The sequence below is a fragment of the Dysidea avara genome, chromosome 9 (genome assembly GCF_963678975.1).
Source record: "Dysidea avara chromosome 9, odDysAvar1.4, whole genome shotgun sequence".
NCBI classification, from domain to species: Eukaryota; Metazoa; Porifera; class Demospongiae; order Dictyoceratida; family Dysideidae; genus Dysidea; species Dysidea avara.
In genome coordinates, this window is record NC_089280.1 from 5,336,392 (window position 1) to 5,350,626 (window position 14,235).

Below are 14,235 nucleotides of genomic sequence, written 5' to 3' on the forward strand. Positions count from 1 at the left end.
ACTTTTATTCATTCCTTTTGACTTCATATTTCCCAGTGGACCTAAACTTCTTCAAAATTACTTCTAAGGCTTCTTTTGTGGTTGGGGATCTTCCTAAGGTGGTGTTAGGTGTGTGTTCTATTAGGATTTTGGCAAAAATATAGGCAATCTCTATGTACTGTGGTTCATGAGAACCACTACTGTGGTTCATGATAGAACAGAAGGGCATACAAAATATTGAGATGGTACAATGACGTGCTGCTCGCTGGGTCAAAGATACAACAGCAGTGTTTCAACTTTGTTAACAAATTTGCAATGGCATGCATTCTCTCCAATATCAGCAATATAATTATAACAAGATTAAAATTATTCTACATCATCATGCAGTTCTTAAAATTCCTGGTTATTTTTTAAGCACCACTTATCCCACCCACCACCATGTCCCACCCTCTCCATTTTGAGATCCCTTTTGCTAGAACAAATTCAGCTATATACCACCCCAAATCTATCTGTGATTGGAACAAATTAGCCAATAACTAGGTCAGTGGGAATTATGCTGGAATAATTTTTGGGAATTTTGATTGCAGAAGCTATGCTGGAATTATTCTAGTTCTAGCATAATTTGGGAATATTGCAAATAAATGAAAATAATACATGAATAATCAGCACATTCAATTAACACCAGGCAAACTAAGTAACAGAAAACAATACATTGCAGCCATTATCAGCAGCGTCTAAGTGAGTCTTTTCACTGTTGAAGTCTTCTTTCAACTCCCAGCAGCAAAGTTCATTACAAGACTACATAGAGGTGTCCTTATTAAAGTTGCAGTATAATAGTCATCGAACTTTACCTATATATGAGCACTAAATCGGATGGCTGCAGGTTTAAGCCTGCCCAGGCCCAGTCATGGATGTTTTTCTTCTTTCTTCAACTTTTCAAACATACTTAATGAAGTTAATGTGGTTGTTAGCTTGTTTGTTTGTTAATGAAGAGTAGGCTGTAGGACCAGGTGTCCTACAGACCTTCAGCACTTGTGCTATAAAGCCTTAAGAAAAAAGGTAAATTACTGTAATTTGCTTTTTTTTCGTTGTAAAATAATTTCGTATACAAAATTTGTATGAAAATTTCTTACACGAAAATTTTTATACACTCTAATAGAGCAGTCATTCACGTAAATCATTCAAAAATATTTTTACATGAAAATTTTTTGCACGAAAATAAAGTGAAATACGGTATGTGTGTATAATAATGCAGTTATTGACAGTTACATAAGAAATTAGTATGCACTGTTTTGCTAGACTTTTTTTTGCATGTGCATATATGTTAGACAGTTTTGCTATGGTTTGGTGAACATATGTACCAACTAACTATATTTCAGCGGGGAATAATATCAGAAGCATAAAAAGAATATAAACGAGCATGTTGATGAAATTTTAGGAGAAATTTAGCATAGAATAATGATGGAAATTTGGAGCATAATTCCCGCAGGCCTATACCATTGACACTATAGAAGGAAGTGTTTTAGATAAACTATAATTAAATCTAATTATATATTTTTGTGATTTGTTGTAACCTCCCTGAATATATCAGTTTGTAACTGCGCTTAAACACACCCACTAAAACATGTATACAACAGAATACAATTAATAACACATTCTAAAATAATAGCAATCAAAGTAACACATTTCACAGGAATGCTATTCATAATAATGGTGTATAGTGTTATGTTATTGGACTGATCCCTTAAGGTGACCAGCACAAGTTACATGATGAATCTAAACATGATGTCTTGTCATGTTGGTGGTCCTTGTGTTGGTGGTCCTTGTGTTGGTGTGTTCACAATAGTGAGACCTTTCATGGCTACAAAGACACACGAACAATCCGTAATTATGTACATTAAAGAACAATTATGCAATAAAACATTTCACAACTTTTATTCTAGATACTTAGAAATGTATCATAACAGCTTTTTACAATAGAATTCATCATTTTGATGACTGGATTTAGCATGCTTGCAATAGAAACTAGCATGCTTGCAATAATAATAAAAATATTAATATAAAAACAAAGTCACGATTCAAATAATGAAATAAGGTATGAATGATTGTATTACAACATAACCCTGTGCATGGGAAATCTCTACCTTGTCATATCGCAACTATTGTTTTGTTCAGTGCCAAAGTAGGGATTTTTCCATAGGGTTATGTTGTAATAATTATCATCATTCGTATCTTGTTTCAATGGATTCTATTGCTTAGATCTCACTTCATTTTTAAATATACACATTAGTTTTTTTTTGTTGTAGCATATAGCTATGATATGCACATGCAACTGTTCTATTATAAAATTGAATATGGCTATTTACTTATAGTGGGGGAATTCCGGTGCTCTATAGTCTATAGTTTAATTAGGGTGACTGCTCTATTAGAGTATCTCGAGTGAGCCTCAGACAACTGGCCTATACACGATATTTAAGGGGCATCTGCAGCTGCCTCCTTTTCATGTGCATGCTATCAGTAACAGGTGTGGTCGATATTATAGATTGCACTAAGTACTGTATGGCTACAGGTCATTATGAGGTGTGTCCGGTTCTCAATCAGTTATTGGTGTTGCTAGATCATAAAAGGGCATACTCAACCTTATCGTGCTGGTACAGGTACGGTGCATGCATTGGAAATAGCCATACATTATCTATATAATACATATAGTAACTATATATCAAATATCATACAATAGCTATATAATAGATCTATAGTAATACCTCTTATATTATATAGTATTAAGTGCTATCCTACTAGGGACCTGTGAGAAGGCTAGGCCTGGCCTAGGGCTGTATATACAGGGAGTCAGAAACATGCATCTAAAACTGTGAAGAACGTAAAAAAAATCCCAGACCCAGTATAATAACATGAACGCTTTAAATAATTTTGCAGCATCTATATATGGAAAGTGTCAATATGGGAAATTGATACCTCAATATGATTTTTAAAATGATCAGCATGATTAAAGATAAAAGAAAAGGCAAGGTACAGAGGGCAGACACTCGCTAGAACCCAAAACTGGTGAGTTTGATATTGTGGTCTTCTATGATGCGTCACTTCTGTGGTCAGGTGGGGAGTAAGGCAGGCAGACTAATGTTCAGATTTGAATCCTTTTTCAGTATTTGTTTTTCTGTAGGGTTTTTATTCTAATGTAATTCACTTTATTTTCGTGCAAAACTTTTCATGATAAAAATTCTTGTGTAAAAATATTTTTGTATAATTTATGTAAAAGACTGCTCTATTAGAGTACTTCGATCTTATGTAAAAGTTTTCGTGTAAGAAATTTTTGTACAAGTTTTGCATATGAAATTATTTTACAATGAAAAAATGCAAATTATGGTATACACATTAGCTAAGACTCTTCTGTAAAGGTGCTTTTTGTACCGTGCTATACAGTATATGATGGGGTTTTTTGGGTGGCATTTGGGAGCATGCATCATTTTAGGGGGATCCCTACTATACAGTACTGTATTTTATGATACACTATATATAGGTGCTGTTCACATAAAAGGATGTTATCTCACAACTAAGTGTACTAAAGCAAATTTCTTACAGTTAGTTATTGTTGACACATAGTAGTAAGCCATTGATTAAGGTGGTTCCAGAAGTGTACAATATTTATGGCTTTGCAGCTGATGTGATTGTGTCAGTCAATAATGAACATCAGTGGGAGGGATCATTATTGAGTGTGTACTGTAGACAAATTAAGTATTGAAAACAACTAACTACAAGTCTTTTAGCCAGTAATCGTTTTGGTTGCCTGATGGCATAGTGTTCTTGTTTAATTAGCCAGGAGTAACCTCAGGTATAGCTGGCAGCACAGTTGATATGAGGAGTTGAGTAAATCCAGGAGTGACATCAGTTATGGTTGGTTGAAGATCATTATTCTCACATTCAGAGGAAGTTGAGTCTATGCATGTTACTGGCTCAAGAGGTACAGCATCTGAAAAGTATTGACTCTATCAGTTCTGTCAGATGGTGCTAAGTAGCTAAGATCAGAATCAGGTAGATCATAGCCCTCCTCGTACCTTCTGACAAGTTGAGACTCCTCTCCAAGAGTAAAGTCACTAGGCATACATGACCAGTGGCTTTTATAAATATCACTTACTATTGAGCAAGGAGTAAGAGTTTAGTTTTATTGCAGCACGCCATGTAAACAGTGTAATTAACCTTCATTCACTGCAGTGCCCCATCTTTGTAAGTCATGTATTTGCATAACTATAAATACTGCTATATAATTGTTAACGTATTGTGTTATTTTAGTACAATGTCACAAGGGAGACCTATAGCATCTGTACAAAACAAGTGATCGTCGTCAACACCTCCAGTAATGCCTAAAAAGTGTTTGAAATGTAGCAATGAACTATCTACCAGTTGGTTGCTATTTTTACACATTCACAGCTAGAACATGAACAAAGAAGCTCCTCAGGCATGGTTCTACACTGCTTTCCAGAAGCTAGTCAGCCTTTTAAATTGAAAGCTCAGCTAGTGAATTTTAAGTTTAAAACGAAGCGTATACTAAAAGATAGTAAGTTTTAGCAATCAAACTATGTAAACTGCTTCTCTCGAGTCTTGAACGTGTTAAGCACCTTTAAAAATGATAATCGACTGAGCTATTATGACTTCTGAGGCTCTTCCATAATGCATCGAATCTTTCTTATATAGATTTAAGTGGTAAGATTTAACTGTAAAACGATTTATTAGGGTGATTTTAATCATATTTAGCTAATATAAAACATCTCAGAATTGGACCCTGCCCCTGATGGGCTTTTCTGCCTTTGATTTGGAAACCAGTCAGCAAATTTTCTAAAAGTCCCCCTGAAGCTCCTTCCTTACCAAACATCCAGCAAAAGTTGTGATCAGTTCCTACTACCACTTCAGCTGGTAAGTGTGGTCTAGTCCACCCCACATGGATCATTCCTGGTGTATGGATCTTCTCCTATTAGTGTGTACCTAGCACAGGTATATATGAGTGCTCAGTTATTTCCTAAGAGAACACAACAGTAATATAGTCATGTTAGTCTATTAAGGTAACATACCATTTTCAGTAGTCAACACATAAAGAGTATTGTCCATGAAATGTTCTTGTCTCACTTACCACTACACTCTTGAAGGGACAAGTCTGGTTACAACAGGTACATAACACAGTGACCAATAGTGAGACGGTTGATCACCTGATGTAGTTTGTGTGTTACTTGTGCTGGTCAGCTCAAGGGAACAGTCCAATAACATAACACTATGTACCACATTGTGAGCAACATTCCTGGGAGATGTGATATGTAACTAACAATTGATCATATATATACAGTGGACTCAGCACTTACCAGTGAGGAGTTCAAGTATTACAGTGTATATACATCATAAAAGAGGGCAATCTCCACATTTAGTACACTGCACTCATCTTTTATGCTCCTATTGTGGTTGATTTGCTGGACACATTTCTCCACATCTCCTAAAAACTGATAGTCATCAACAGCCTTACTTGATACCCCTAGTGTTATTTCCTCCACTGTGTTAGCTTGTTTTAATTGTTCCAAAACTTTTATGGTTGATGCCTGGTCCATATCTCTATCACCATATTTGAATATTTTTACTGAATTGTTGACTGTCAAGGAATCGGCTATTAATAGTATATCTTGTAATGGTTGATTTGTACTTGTGATGGTCAATTGTGTAAGTGTCTTACTGTACTCTAATAGTTTAACAATATCTGCTGCCCACCCTTTGAAGATTGCATAGTGGAGTTTTAAGCTTTCAATACTATCACTTTGTCTAATAGCACCCAACATCTTGTGGTTAGCTGAATCACAATTGACATCACGAATAGTGAGTTTTTTCAACACAGTGGAGTTGACTAAACTGTCACTGATCATTTCACAATCATCAGGTAGGTTAAAACTGATAGACTTAATCTTGCTCAATGAAGCACCAATGATGGGACAAGATAATGATGTCATGTTTACCCACCACAATCCAACATACTCCATTGTTATTGTCAGTAACGATAAAATCACATGTACTCCTTCATCTTCCAGATTATTACCCGATAACTCAATGCTGGTGAGTGTTGGATGATCAGTTGCTATTAGCCTTCTCAAGTGGTTAGTACCAAGTGCAGTGATCTTATTACTCCACAAGTTAATGTGTTGTAGTTTTGTGTCATTTGTGAAATGATACACTAACCTCTCTACTCCACTGTCCTTAATGTCATTATTACTAAGATCAATAGACATAATAGAGTTATTGTGATACAACATTTCGCCAATCTTATCTACTCCTGAAGGACCTAATTTGCAATGTGCCATTCTAAGGTCACAAATTGAAACATTTCTAAGATTAGCAAAATAAGCAGCTCCCTCAGAACCAATATCAGTTCCACTGATGTCTAATACACTGAGAGTGTTGCTACTGGTGAATACCTGGGATAGTACCTGTATATCTGACAACTGTGTAGAAGTTACATTTGAGTTTGGATAGTCACAAGAATCCATATCACTTGTAGACTGGAATTTAATTGCTCTAATGTTGAGTTCCACAATACAATGCTGTATTGATAGTAATTGAGCTAGTAAGGAAAATGATTGGGGAGTAACACTACAATACGAGACATTAAAGGTAAGATTGTCATTGTTGCATCGAGATTGTCTTCTCTTTAATGACTGGAGTACTATTTGAAACTGGTCATCAGCCCAATAGCCACCATGTAATTGTCTCAGTGTTCCCTTGTAGTGAGTAAGAATAAAGTCGACAACATGTGGTTTACAAAACAGAACATCAATGTTACCATCAAGGTGGTCCCCCACTATTTGACACAATTCACTATTGTGTGCCTCATACACACAATCCAACAAGTGCCGTATTCTCCTCACAGTAAGATATGATTCCACCAGTTTATGTGGTAGTATATAATTCATTATTTTCTTGTCTTTCAACCCTGTTATACCAGAATAAAATCTCCAAACTTTTATATACTTATCATTAATCCAGTCACTGTTTATACACTTCAGTTGATTTTGTACGGACAATTTGGAGATGTACCATGCTGTACAAAACTCTTGTAGTGTTTTATGAAGAAAATTATATGACTTCTCTCTGCCATACACTGAGGTACTGGGGGCAGTCACTAATAGTCCAAGATCACTCATTTTCTCTTGAACAACACCAATATTTTGTAACTCATGAGATGAAAATATTATCTTGTTACTCTCCACACCTTTATATGCAATAAAACACAACCAAGAAAACTGTTGGGCAATATCCTCTGGAAGATCATCTAATGAACGAAGTTCCTCCACTTGAGCTATATTAGCTGTTCTTGTGGTTATGTGCCTAAGAATCAAACGTAAGCACAATAAAGTGTACAATTCTGTGAGTGTCTCTGGTAACGTTGAATGATAAAAGAAAATTAAGCACACTATTGCAACATTGATTGGTACATTCAACATTCTTTTTAATACTAAATTTTGTTGCAGTTGTGATTTTAACTTTGATGCCAATTCTTTTCCATTGTTGACATCTGTAATTGTATTGGAAATGTATTCATTAACTGACTCTTGATTAAACCCTTCTATTTTGACAATTCGAGAAGCAACACTTTCCAATCTGTCACAAGCTTCAGGACGAGATGTGTACACCAATGTACATTTGGGAAGGCATTCTCTCAATTCAGTAAACACAGAAGATTTGCGCAATTGGTAAGGTAGTTCATCATACCCCTCAAGAATGAAACAAATTTTTTCTCCTAACTTTCTTGTAATTTCTGTGAATATTTTTATTTTTAACTCATCATCTGAACTCAATAATAAGTCATTAACTGTCTGAGCATTTTGTAACTTTTTGGTGCGTAATGTCAACAGAATCACTGCATCATAATTTTGTAATAAACTACCTTCAGCCCAGCACTTGCAAATGTTGATAGCTAGTGTGCTCTTACCCATCCCAGGATCTCCTTTGATCAAAACCACCTTTTTTATTTCTTCCTCTACATCAAGTGCTTCAGATAAAGTAACATTGTCACCTCTTCTGTTCTCTGTTGATGTAGCTCTTCCTTGTCCATCAATCTTTACAAGAGTCAAACTAACATATTTTGAGGACGAGCAGTCTAACTGTTCATCAATTGAGATCAACTCTAGTGACTTGTACTTGCTCTGCAGGAACTTGCGATACGTACTCATGTGATGGCTCAGTTGTGGTTGGTTGAACATGTCTTGTTTGTCAACACCTATGTATATAGAATTCACATATTTTACTCTGTTGCATAGATAAATACACAGCAACCAAGTATGCATTGTATAGTTAAGGCATTATTATAAAAGAGTGTTAGTGTGTATGCATTTGTCTGCACCAGGTGATTGTTATGTTGAAAACAGCCAGTTTGTGAAATGGAGGCTGTATACAGCCTGTATTAACTGGAAAACTTTATTCTTAAGGTAGTTTAATTGTTCATGCAATTAACTGAAGTGTGCATGTGTACTTTTGAAGATATTGTTAAACATCTTAACAATGGGTCCTTTGTTCCGGTTAACTGAACACCTGCAACAGCTATCAACCTTGTAAGCTATGTTACATGTATACCAGAAATAGAAAATCTAAAGTGTAATGTTCTTTACTCATATCCATGTAGCATAACTCAGCAATTATCAACCATCACTTAATTATTATCAACCAAAACGCTTAACTTATTATCGACTATTGATTAAATTGATAGAGCTTTTCCAGAGAATCCATAAATAATCAAACATTTGTATGCTAAACTGATACAGGTGAGTAATGCCAAAGCAATCTCACGGATTTAGAGTCCCAAGTGATGTTGCTAGACAAGGGTGCGAGACCAGGAAGGCAAGGCTGAACACTGGTAGTTCAAGTGAGTCCTCAAGTTGGCCTTTTGCGATTACACTGGCACTGATCCACCTATGAAGAGTAAGCAGTAGGATGAAACCTCAATGGTTCATGCCATGGAAGCTGTGAAGTCAGGTGAATTGAAGGTGCATCAAGCTGTCAGGGAATTTGGTGTGCCTCTAATTACCTTAAAAGATAGAATTTCAGGTCGAGTAAGGTACGGAGGGAACCCAGGACCTGAGCCATATCTAACTAATGATGAGGAAAGTAGTTTAGCTAGATTTTTGATCACTTCTTGCAAACTGGGGCATGGGAAACCCAAGCAAGAAGTTTTCGTATTGTAAAACTAATTGTGGAGAAAAAGAATTCTGATTAAAATATGGATGGTTTTAAAGGGGAAGGATGGCGGCAAGATTTTATGAAAAGGCACACTGAATTATCATTATGCTGCTCTGACCCACTTTCTAATTGTTGATTAAATGCTGTAATGAAGGATTCCCTTGACTACTACTGCACACTGTTGAGGGAGACATTGGAGCAAATATGGCCAGAAGTATTCGCTATACCAGATAGGACCGCTACCACAGTAGCACATTGCCGGGCAGAAGTGATATGGAGACATGGAGTGCCCCATAAAATAATTCACGATAGAGCTGCAGAATTTCTATCTAACGTCCTGCAAGACACTGCCTCAATTATGGGTCTTGAACAGTTCCCAACATCAGGTGGCCATCCTCAATCAGATGGATTGGTCAAACAATTCAATAGGACTCTTAAAGGAATGTTGAGCAAAATTGTATCAAAAGGGCGAAAGGACTGGGATGAGTGTGTAGGCCCAGTGTTGTTAGCAGACAGAATTGCTCCCCAAGCATCAACTTCACAGTCACCATTTTTCTTGATGTATGGCCGTGATGCCAGAATGCCAACAGCACTGAATTTTTATGCACAAAAACTTACCTTCATACAACTTGTTTAGTCATCATAGCTTTCTTCTTCAGCAAAAACACTGGAAAGGACATCACCCGCCAAATAGCAAGAATTAGCAATTATGTCATTTACACACAAAATGCCAACAGTTACCACGAAGGACTCTTTTGTCCCAGCAACCGAAGGGGTGTGTCCTCCTTAATTGATTACAGCATCCCAGCACATCATGCCATACAAGTTTTATTGGAGTGTTGATTTATAAATACGTGTGCCATATGGCGTCTATAGCGGTGAATGGGTTAAGAATTCTGTGTAATGTTCCACTGCAGTCAGGGTGTGATTGCTGCTGATTGGCAAGCCCTAAACTTCTTAGACCTGTTAAAAAGTGCAGCCTGATCGCTGCATACCATTCTCTTGTGTTGCAGCTGAAGGGCGCACGTGATGCTTTTGCAGGTCTAAGAAGTTTAGGGCTTCGCCAATCAGCAGCAATCAACAATCACCCTGACTACAGTGGAACGTTACACAGAATTCTTAATGCAGGTGTACCAGACCCTACTTTTCCCGACGCCCATACAAAAGAAAAGTAGTGGTCTGGCTACGCGAGACTAACCCTTACTTTTGTGGAGGGAGGGCAGCGCCACTCTCCATCACAAGTTGTATGAAGGTAAGTATTGGTAAGTTATAAGTTACACATAACTCACGTGATACATCTTCTCTGTCCACAGCGGTAGAAATGATCTTCAGCTCAGAACAAATCTGTGTCGCCAACTCAACACACTTGAAGTGTTGTGATGACTGCATAATGTTTAGTAACTCGTGGAATGGACGAGGTATGTCCTCAAACAATGCCTTACGAATGGGGAGTAAAATAGCACGAGCTTTTGATGACGACGTTGGGTGTGTTAATATTTCTTCTTCCTCTTCAAAACTTATGACATTACTGGTCACGAGATGAGGTAACAACTCTTCAACTGTCGCCGGCAACAGCTCACATAACTTAGCATAGTAACGAGTAAACACTTTTCGTTCACTAGTCGCCCGACTGGACGATTCATTCTTGGATTGATCGGACGATTTTTTCATGGACTGATCTTCACACGACATTTTAAGTCACAGATCATTCGTTAACCAGGCGCGCGCTTACAGCCGGTTGAAAGCCGGATGTGGGCGCGCGGATAGTTTCCTGAAATTACTGTCAACTTTGCTACAGAAGACTTTGCACAGGGGTGGGGGGAGTATTCCGACCCATAAAGGGTCTGGTAGCACTCAATACAACGCTGAGTCCATTAGAAACCTTTCAAGACTGTTTGTACGGGCAATTACTTGTGGCTACGTCAGTAATGACATCGTGATAAGCCGCAAAGTGTTACTCTTTTGCAGAAAACATCTCTCGATAATTCTGATTATCCATCCTTTACTTCACTTTTAGCATCATGCTTCGTATCCGCTTCACTTTTACTATGCTAGGGTACGCAACGCGAAAAATCGATATCCTCCAATCAACTACCTAGCTATTGTCATGTGTTAGGCTAAGTGTAACTTGAATAATACCAGCGTGGCAGCCAAGTTTGTCACTTTCTTCTGGTAGACAACGATACAAATGTCTTAAAATCGCGTGATTTTTCGTTGCAGCAGTTCGTGGGGTTCTTCGTATGCCACGATATTCACTCTCAACATTGTTCAAGTAGTCTATCATCAACTCAAAGTATTGGTGGTTTGATTTTATTGGTCAGTTTCTGGTGGCAGCACGATCTGTGCAGCTTTTTGGCGACAGACAAAATGTTTCTTGCTCTGGAGCACAGGACAAGCAGAACAGCAACTGCGCCGTGGGTCAGCAATGACCAGTACTAGGTAAAGTACCTGCATGCGGAGTATGGTTATAATTGAAGCTTGTTAGCCATCTGGCTGAGCCATCTATATGCTGAAATTTGGCCAAAATGACGCGATTTTTGCAAACAAATACCAGAATGGTTGATACATCAGTGAGACAGTCTGCGACAGCAAGGATACGAAGCTTAAAAACACCTAACAATACGGCTATCTTGCCCAGTAAACGCATAGAGCAGTCCAATGCATGAAATAGGCACTCACGTGATCGATATTCAAATCTCGGATAATACAGCCATAATCTATTCCAATTACATTAAAATCACTTGGAATCAAGTGACAATCAGTTTGTGTGCATTAGGTTCAACATCTCTATTAGCCCAGTAGTCTGAGACTCTCCCTATGATGCCATCGCAGCATAAAACACACCTGCACTGGCCAGACCACGCCTGAGTGAACAATTAACGCAAATATTTACAAAAGGAGCACACTGCATGGTTCCTATTCAGAAATGAAAGCGATTTCATGGGTAATTCCGCGATTTGAATTTCGATCACGTGAGTGCCTATTTCATGCATTGGATTGCTCTATGCGTTTACTGGGCGAGATAGCCGTGTTGTTAGGTGTTTTTAAACTTCGTATCCTTGCTGTCGCAGACTGTCTCACTGATGTATCAACCATTCTGGTATTTGTTTGCAAAAATCGCGTCATTTTGGCCGAATTTCAGCATATAGATGGCTCAGCCAGATGGCTAACAAGCTTCAATTATAACCATACTCCGCATGCAGGTACTTTACCTAGTACTGGTCATTGCTGACCCACAACGCAGTTGCTGTTCTGCTTGTCCTGTGCTCCAGAGCAAGAAACATTTTGTCTGTCGCCAAAAAGGCACACAGATCGTGCTGCCACCAGAAACTGACCAATAAAATCAAACCACCAATACTTTGAGTTGATGATAAACTACTTGAACAATGTTGAGAGTGAATATCGTGGCATACGAAGAACCCTACGAACTGCTGCAACGAATAATCACGTGATTTTAAGACATTTGTATCGTTTTCTACCAGAAGAAAGTGACAAACTTGGCTGCCACGCTGGTGTTATTCAAGTTACACTTAGCCTAACACATGACAATAGTTAGGCAGTTGATTGGAGGATATCGATTTTTCGCGTTGCGGACCCTAACTATGCGTTGAGACCTTCGTTCAGCAACTGAGCCGAGAGCAGGTGCAATCTGTGCTCATCGACTACTCGATCTTACCGATATACTATGCATTTAACCAGGTCCATGACGCAATTGAAGATCTCGAATCCCATTGGTGACTTACGATTTTGGAAGTTTCGATCTTAAACGGCTTCCACTCGACTCGGCGTTGTGTTGAGTACTACCGGACCCTTTATGGGTCTGGCGCGCGAGACTAGGGTATGGGCAGGCATTTGTCCAACCATCACAGTTTCTTGTCCAACCATCACAGTTTCTTGTCCAACCATCACAAACTTTGCTCTTTTGTGAGCCACACCCACTTATCGCGTTACAAATATACGCTCAGTCACGCCCATTATTAGTAAGTGCAGTCAGCATGTAACACGAAACTGTGTCCGTTGCTGTCTGCAAGTTTACGTGGAGCCACGCCCACTAATCGATTATTGTATTTTTGGTACGAGTTTTATATAGTCTAGTCTTGCAGCAGGATAATCACTTTTGTGAGCCACACCCACTTTAATATGTCGGGAAATTGTAATACAAGGTATGCATGAAGCCACACTAAATTGCTGTCTGTAAACTCACAGTAGCCACGTGGAACCAAACTCACTGACTGATTTTAAATTATAAACTTACCGGCTTAGTTATCACATTAATACATTTTTTTTTAAAATCACATAACTACTCGTTTACTCAACACGAATCGAACGCTCAAAATGTAGTCTCGCTCACTCGAGAGTACCCGAAACATAGCTCTTATCGAACGCCTCGGTTTTAATTAATTCGGGTCAATCCGGGTCAAATCCGGGTCTGTCAGTGGGTCATCCGGATCAGTAGTGACCCGGTTTCAACGTTGGTCTAGACCCCTGTACTTGGTTATGTTGTACATCAGTTGCTTAACAAACACTCTCTATATAGGCCATGATAAGAGATTTTTAACCCCAATAACTAGAATTGACTTATTATTTGTTTTTACTGTGCAGAAATCATAAATGATTATAACGCACAGATATAATTACTTAAGTTGTTACAAAAATTATCCAGGGAAGGGGAATTAATTATATAGGAGGAAGGGGGTTCCAAAGTTTAATTGCAGAGGGGGGAAAGGAAAATTTATACGAGTCAATGTTTGTCGTCAGTTGCCTGTAGTATCCTTTTCTTAATCACAAATCATTAGGGTTAAAGTACTCTTTGGAGATATCAATAAGATCATTAATAATTTTATACATCATTATAAGTTTAACTCTCTCTCTTTTTTGTTGTAAAGGAGGTAAGTTAAGTGTGCTTAGCATGTTAGTAACACTAGAGTAACTTGAAAACTCATTTAGGCAAAATCTGGCCGCTCTTCTCTGTACTGCTTCAATTCTATTAATATTATTTAAGGTATGGGGATCCCATACAGATGATGCATATTCAAG

General features: G+C 38.0%; 1 protein-coding gene across 2 annotated transcripts; it reads right to left on the bottom strand.

Moving 5' to 3' along the window:
* Positions 1-1,576: 1,576 nt before the first annotated feature.
* Positions 1,577-10,995, bottom strand: LOC136266905 (protein NLRC3-like). 2 transcript variants are annotated; one of them, XM_066061930.1, is made up of 6 exons: positions 10,488-10,995; positions 5,346-8,242; positions 5,196-5,284; positions 5,061-5,143; positions 4,858-5,008; positions 1,577-1,840 (listed from the first exon to the last, which is right to left on the bottom strand). In XM_066061930.1, the coding sequence occupies exons 1-2, from the start codon at positions 10,888-10,890 to the stop codon at positions 5,364-5,366; spliced, it is 3,282 nt and encodes a 1,093-aa protein (XP_065918002.1). In that variant the 5' UTR covers positions 10,891-10,995; the 3' UTR covers positions 1,577-1,840; positions 4,858-5,008; positions 5,061-5,143; positions 5,196-5,284; positions 5,346-5,363. The 2 variants fall into 2 exon arrangements, with proteins under 2 accessions (XP_065918002.1, XP_065918003.1); XM_066061931.1 differs by lacking the exons at positions 1,577-1,840; positions 4,858-5,008 and having other exon boundaries at positions 5,060-5,143.
* Positions 10,996-14,235: the final 3,240 nt, after the last annotated feature.

What these genes read in the sequence shown, in the direction of transcription:
- LOC136266905 (XM_066061930.1), bottom strand. Translation starts at nt 10,890, where the DNA reads ATGTCGTGTGAAGATCAGTCCATGAAAAAATCGTCCGATCAATCCAAG. An exon ending in GGACAGAGAAGATGTATCAC is followed by an intron (nt 8,243 to 10,487) that starts GTGAGTTATGTG and finishes CTATATACATAG; the next exon opens with GTGTTGACAAACAAGACATG.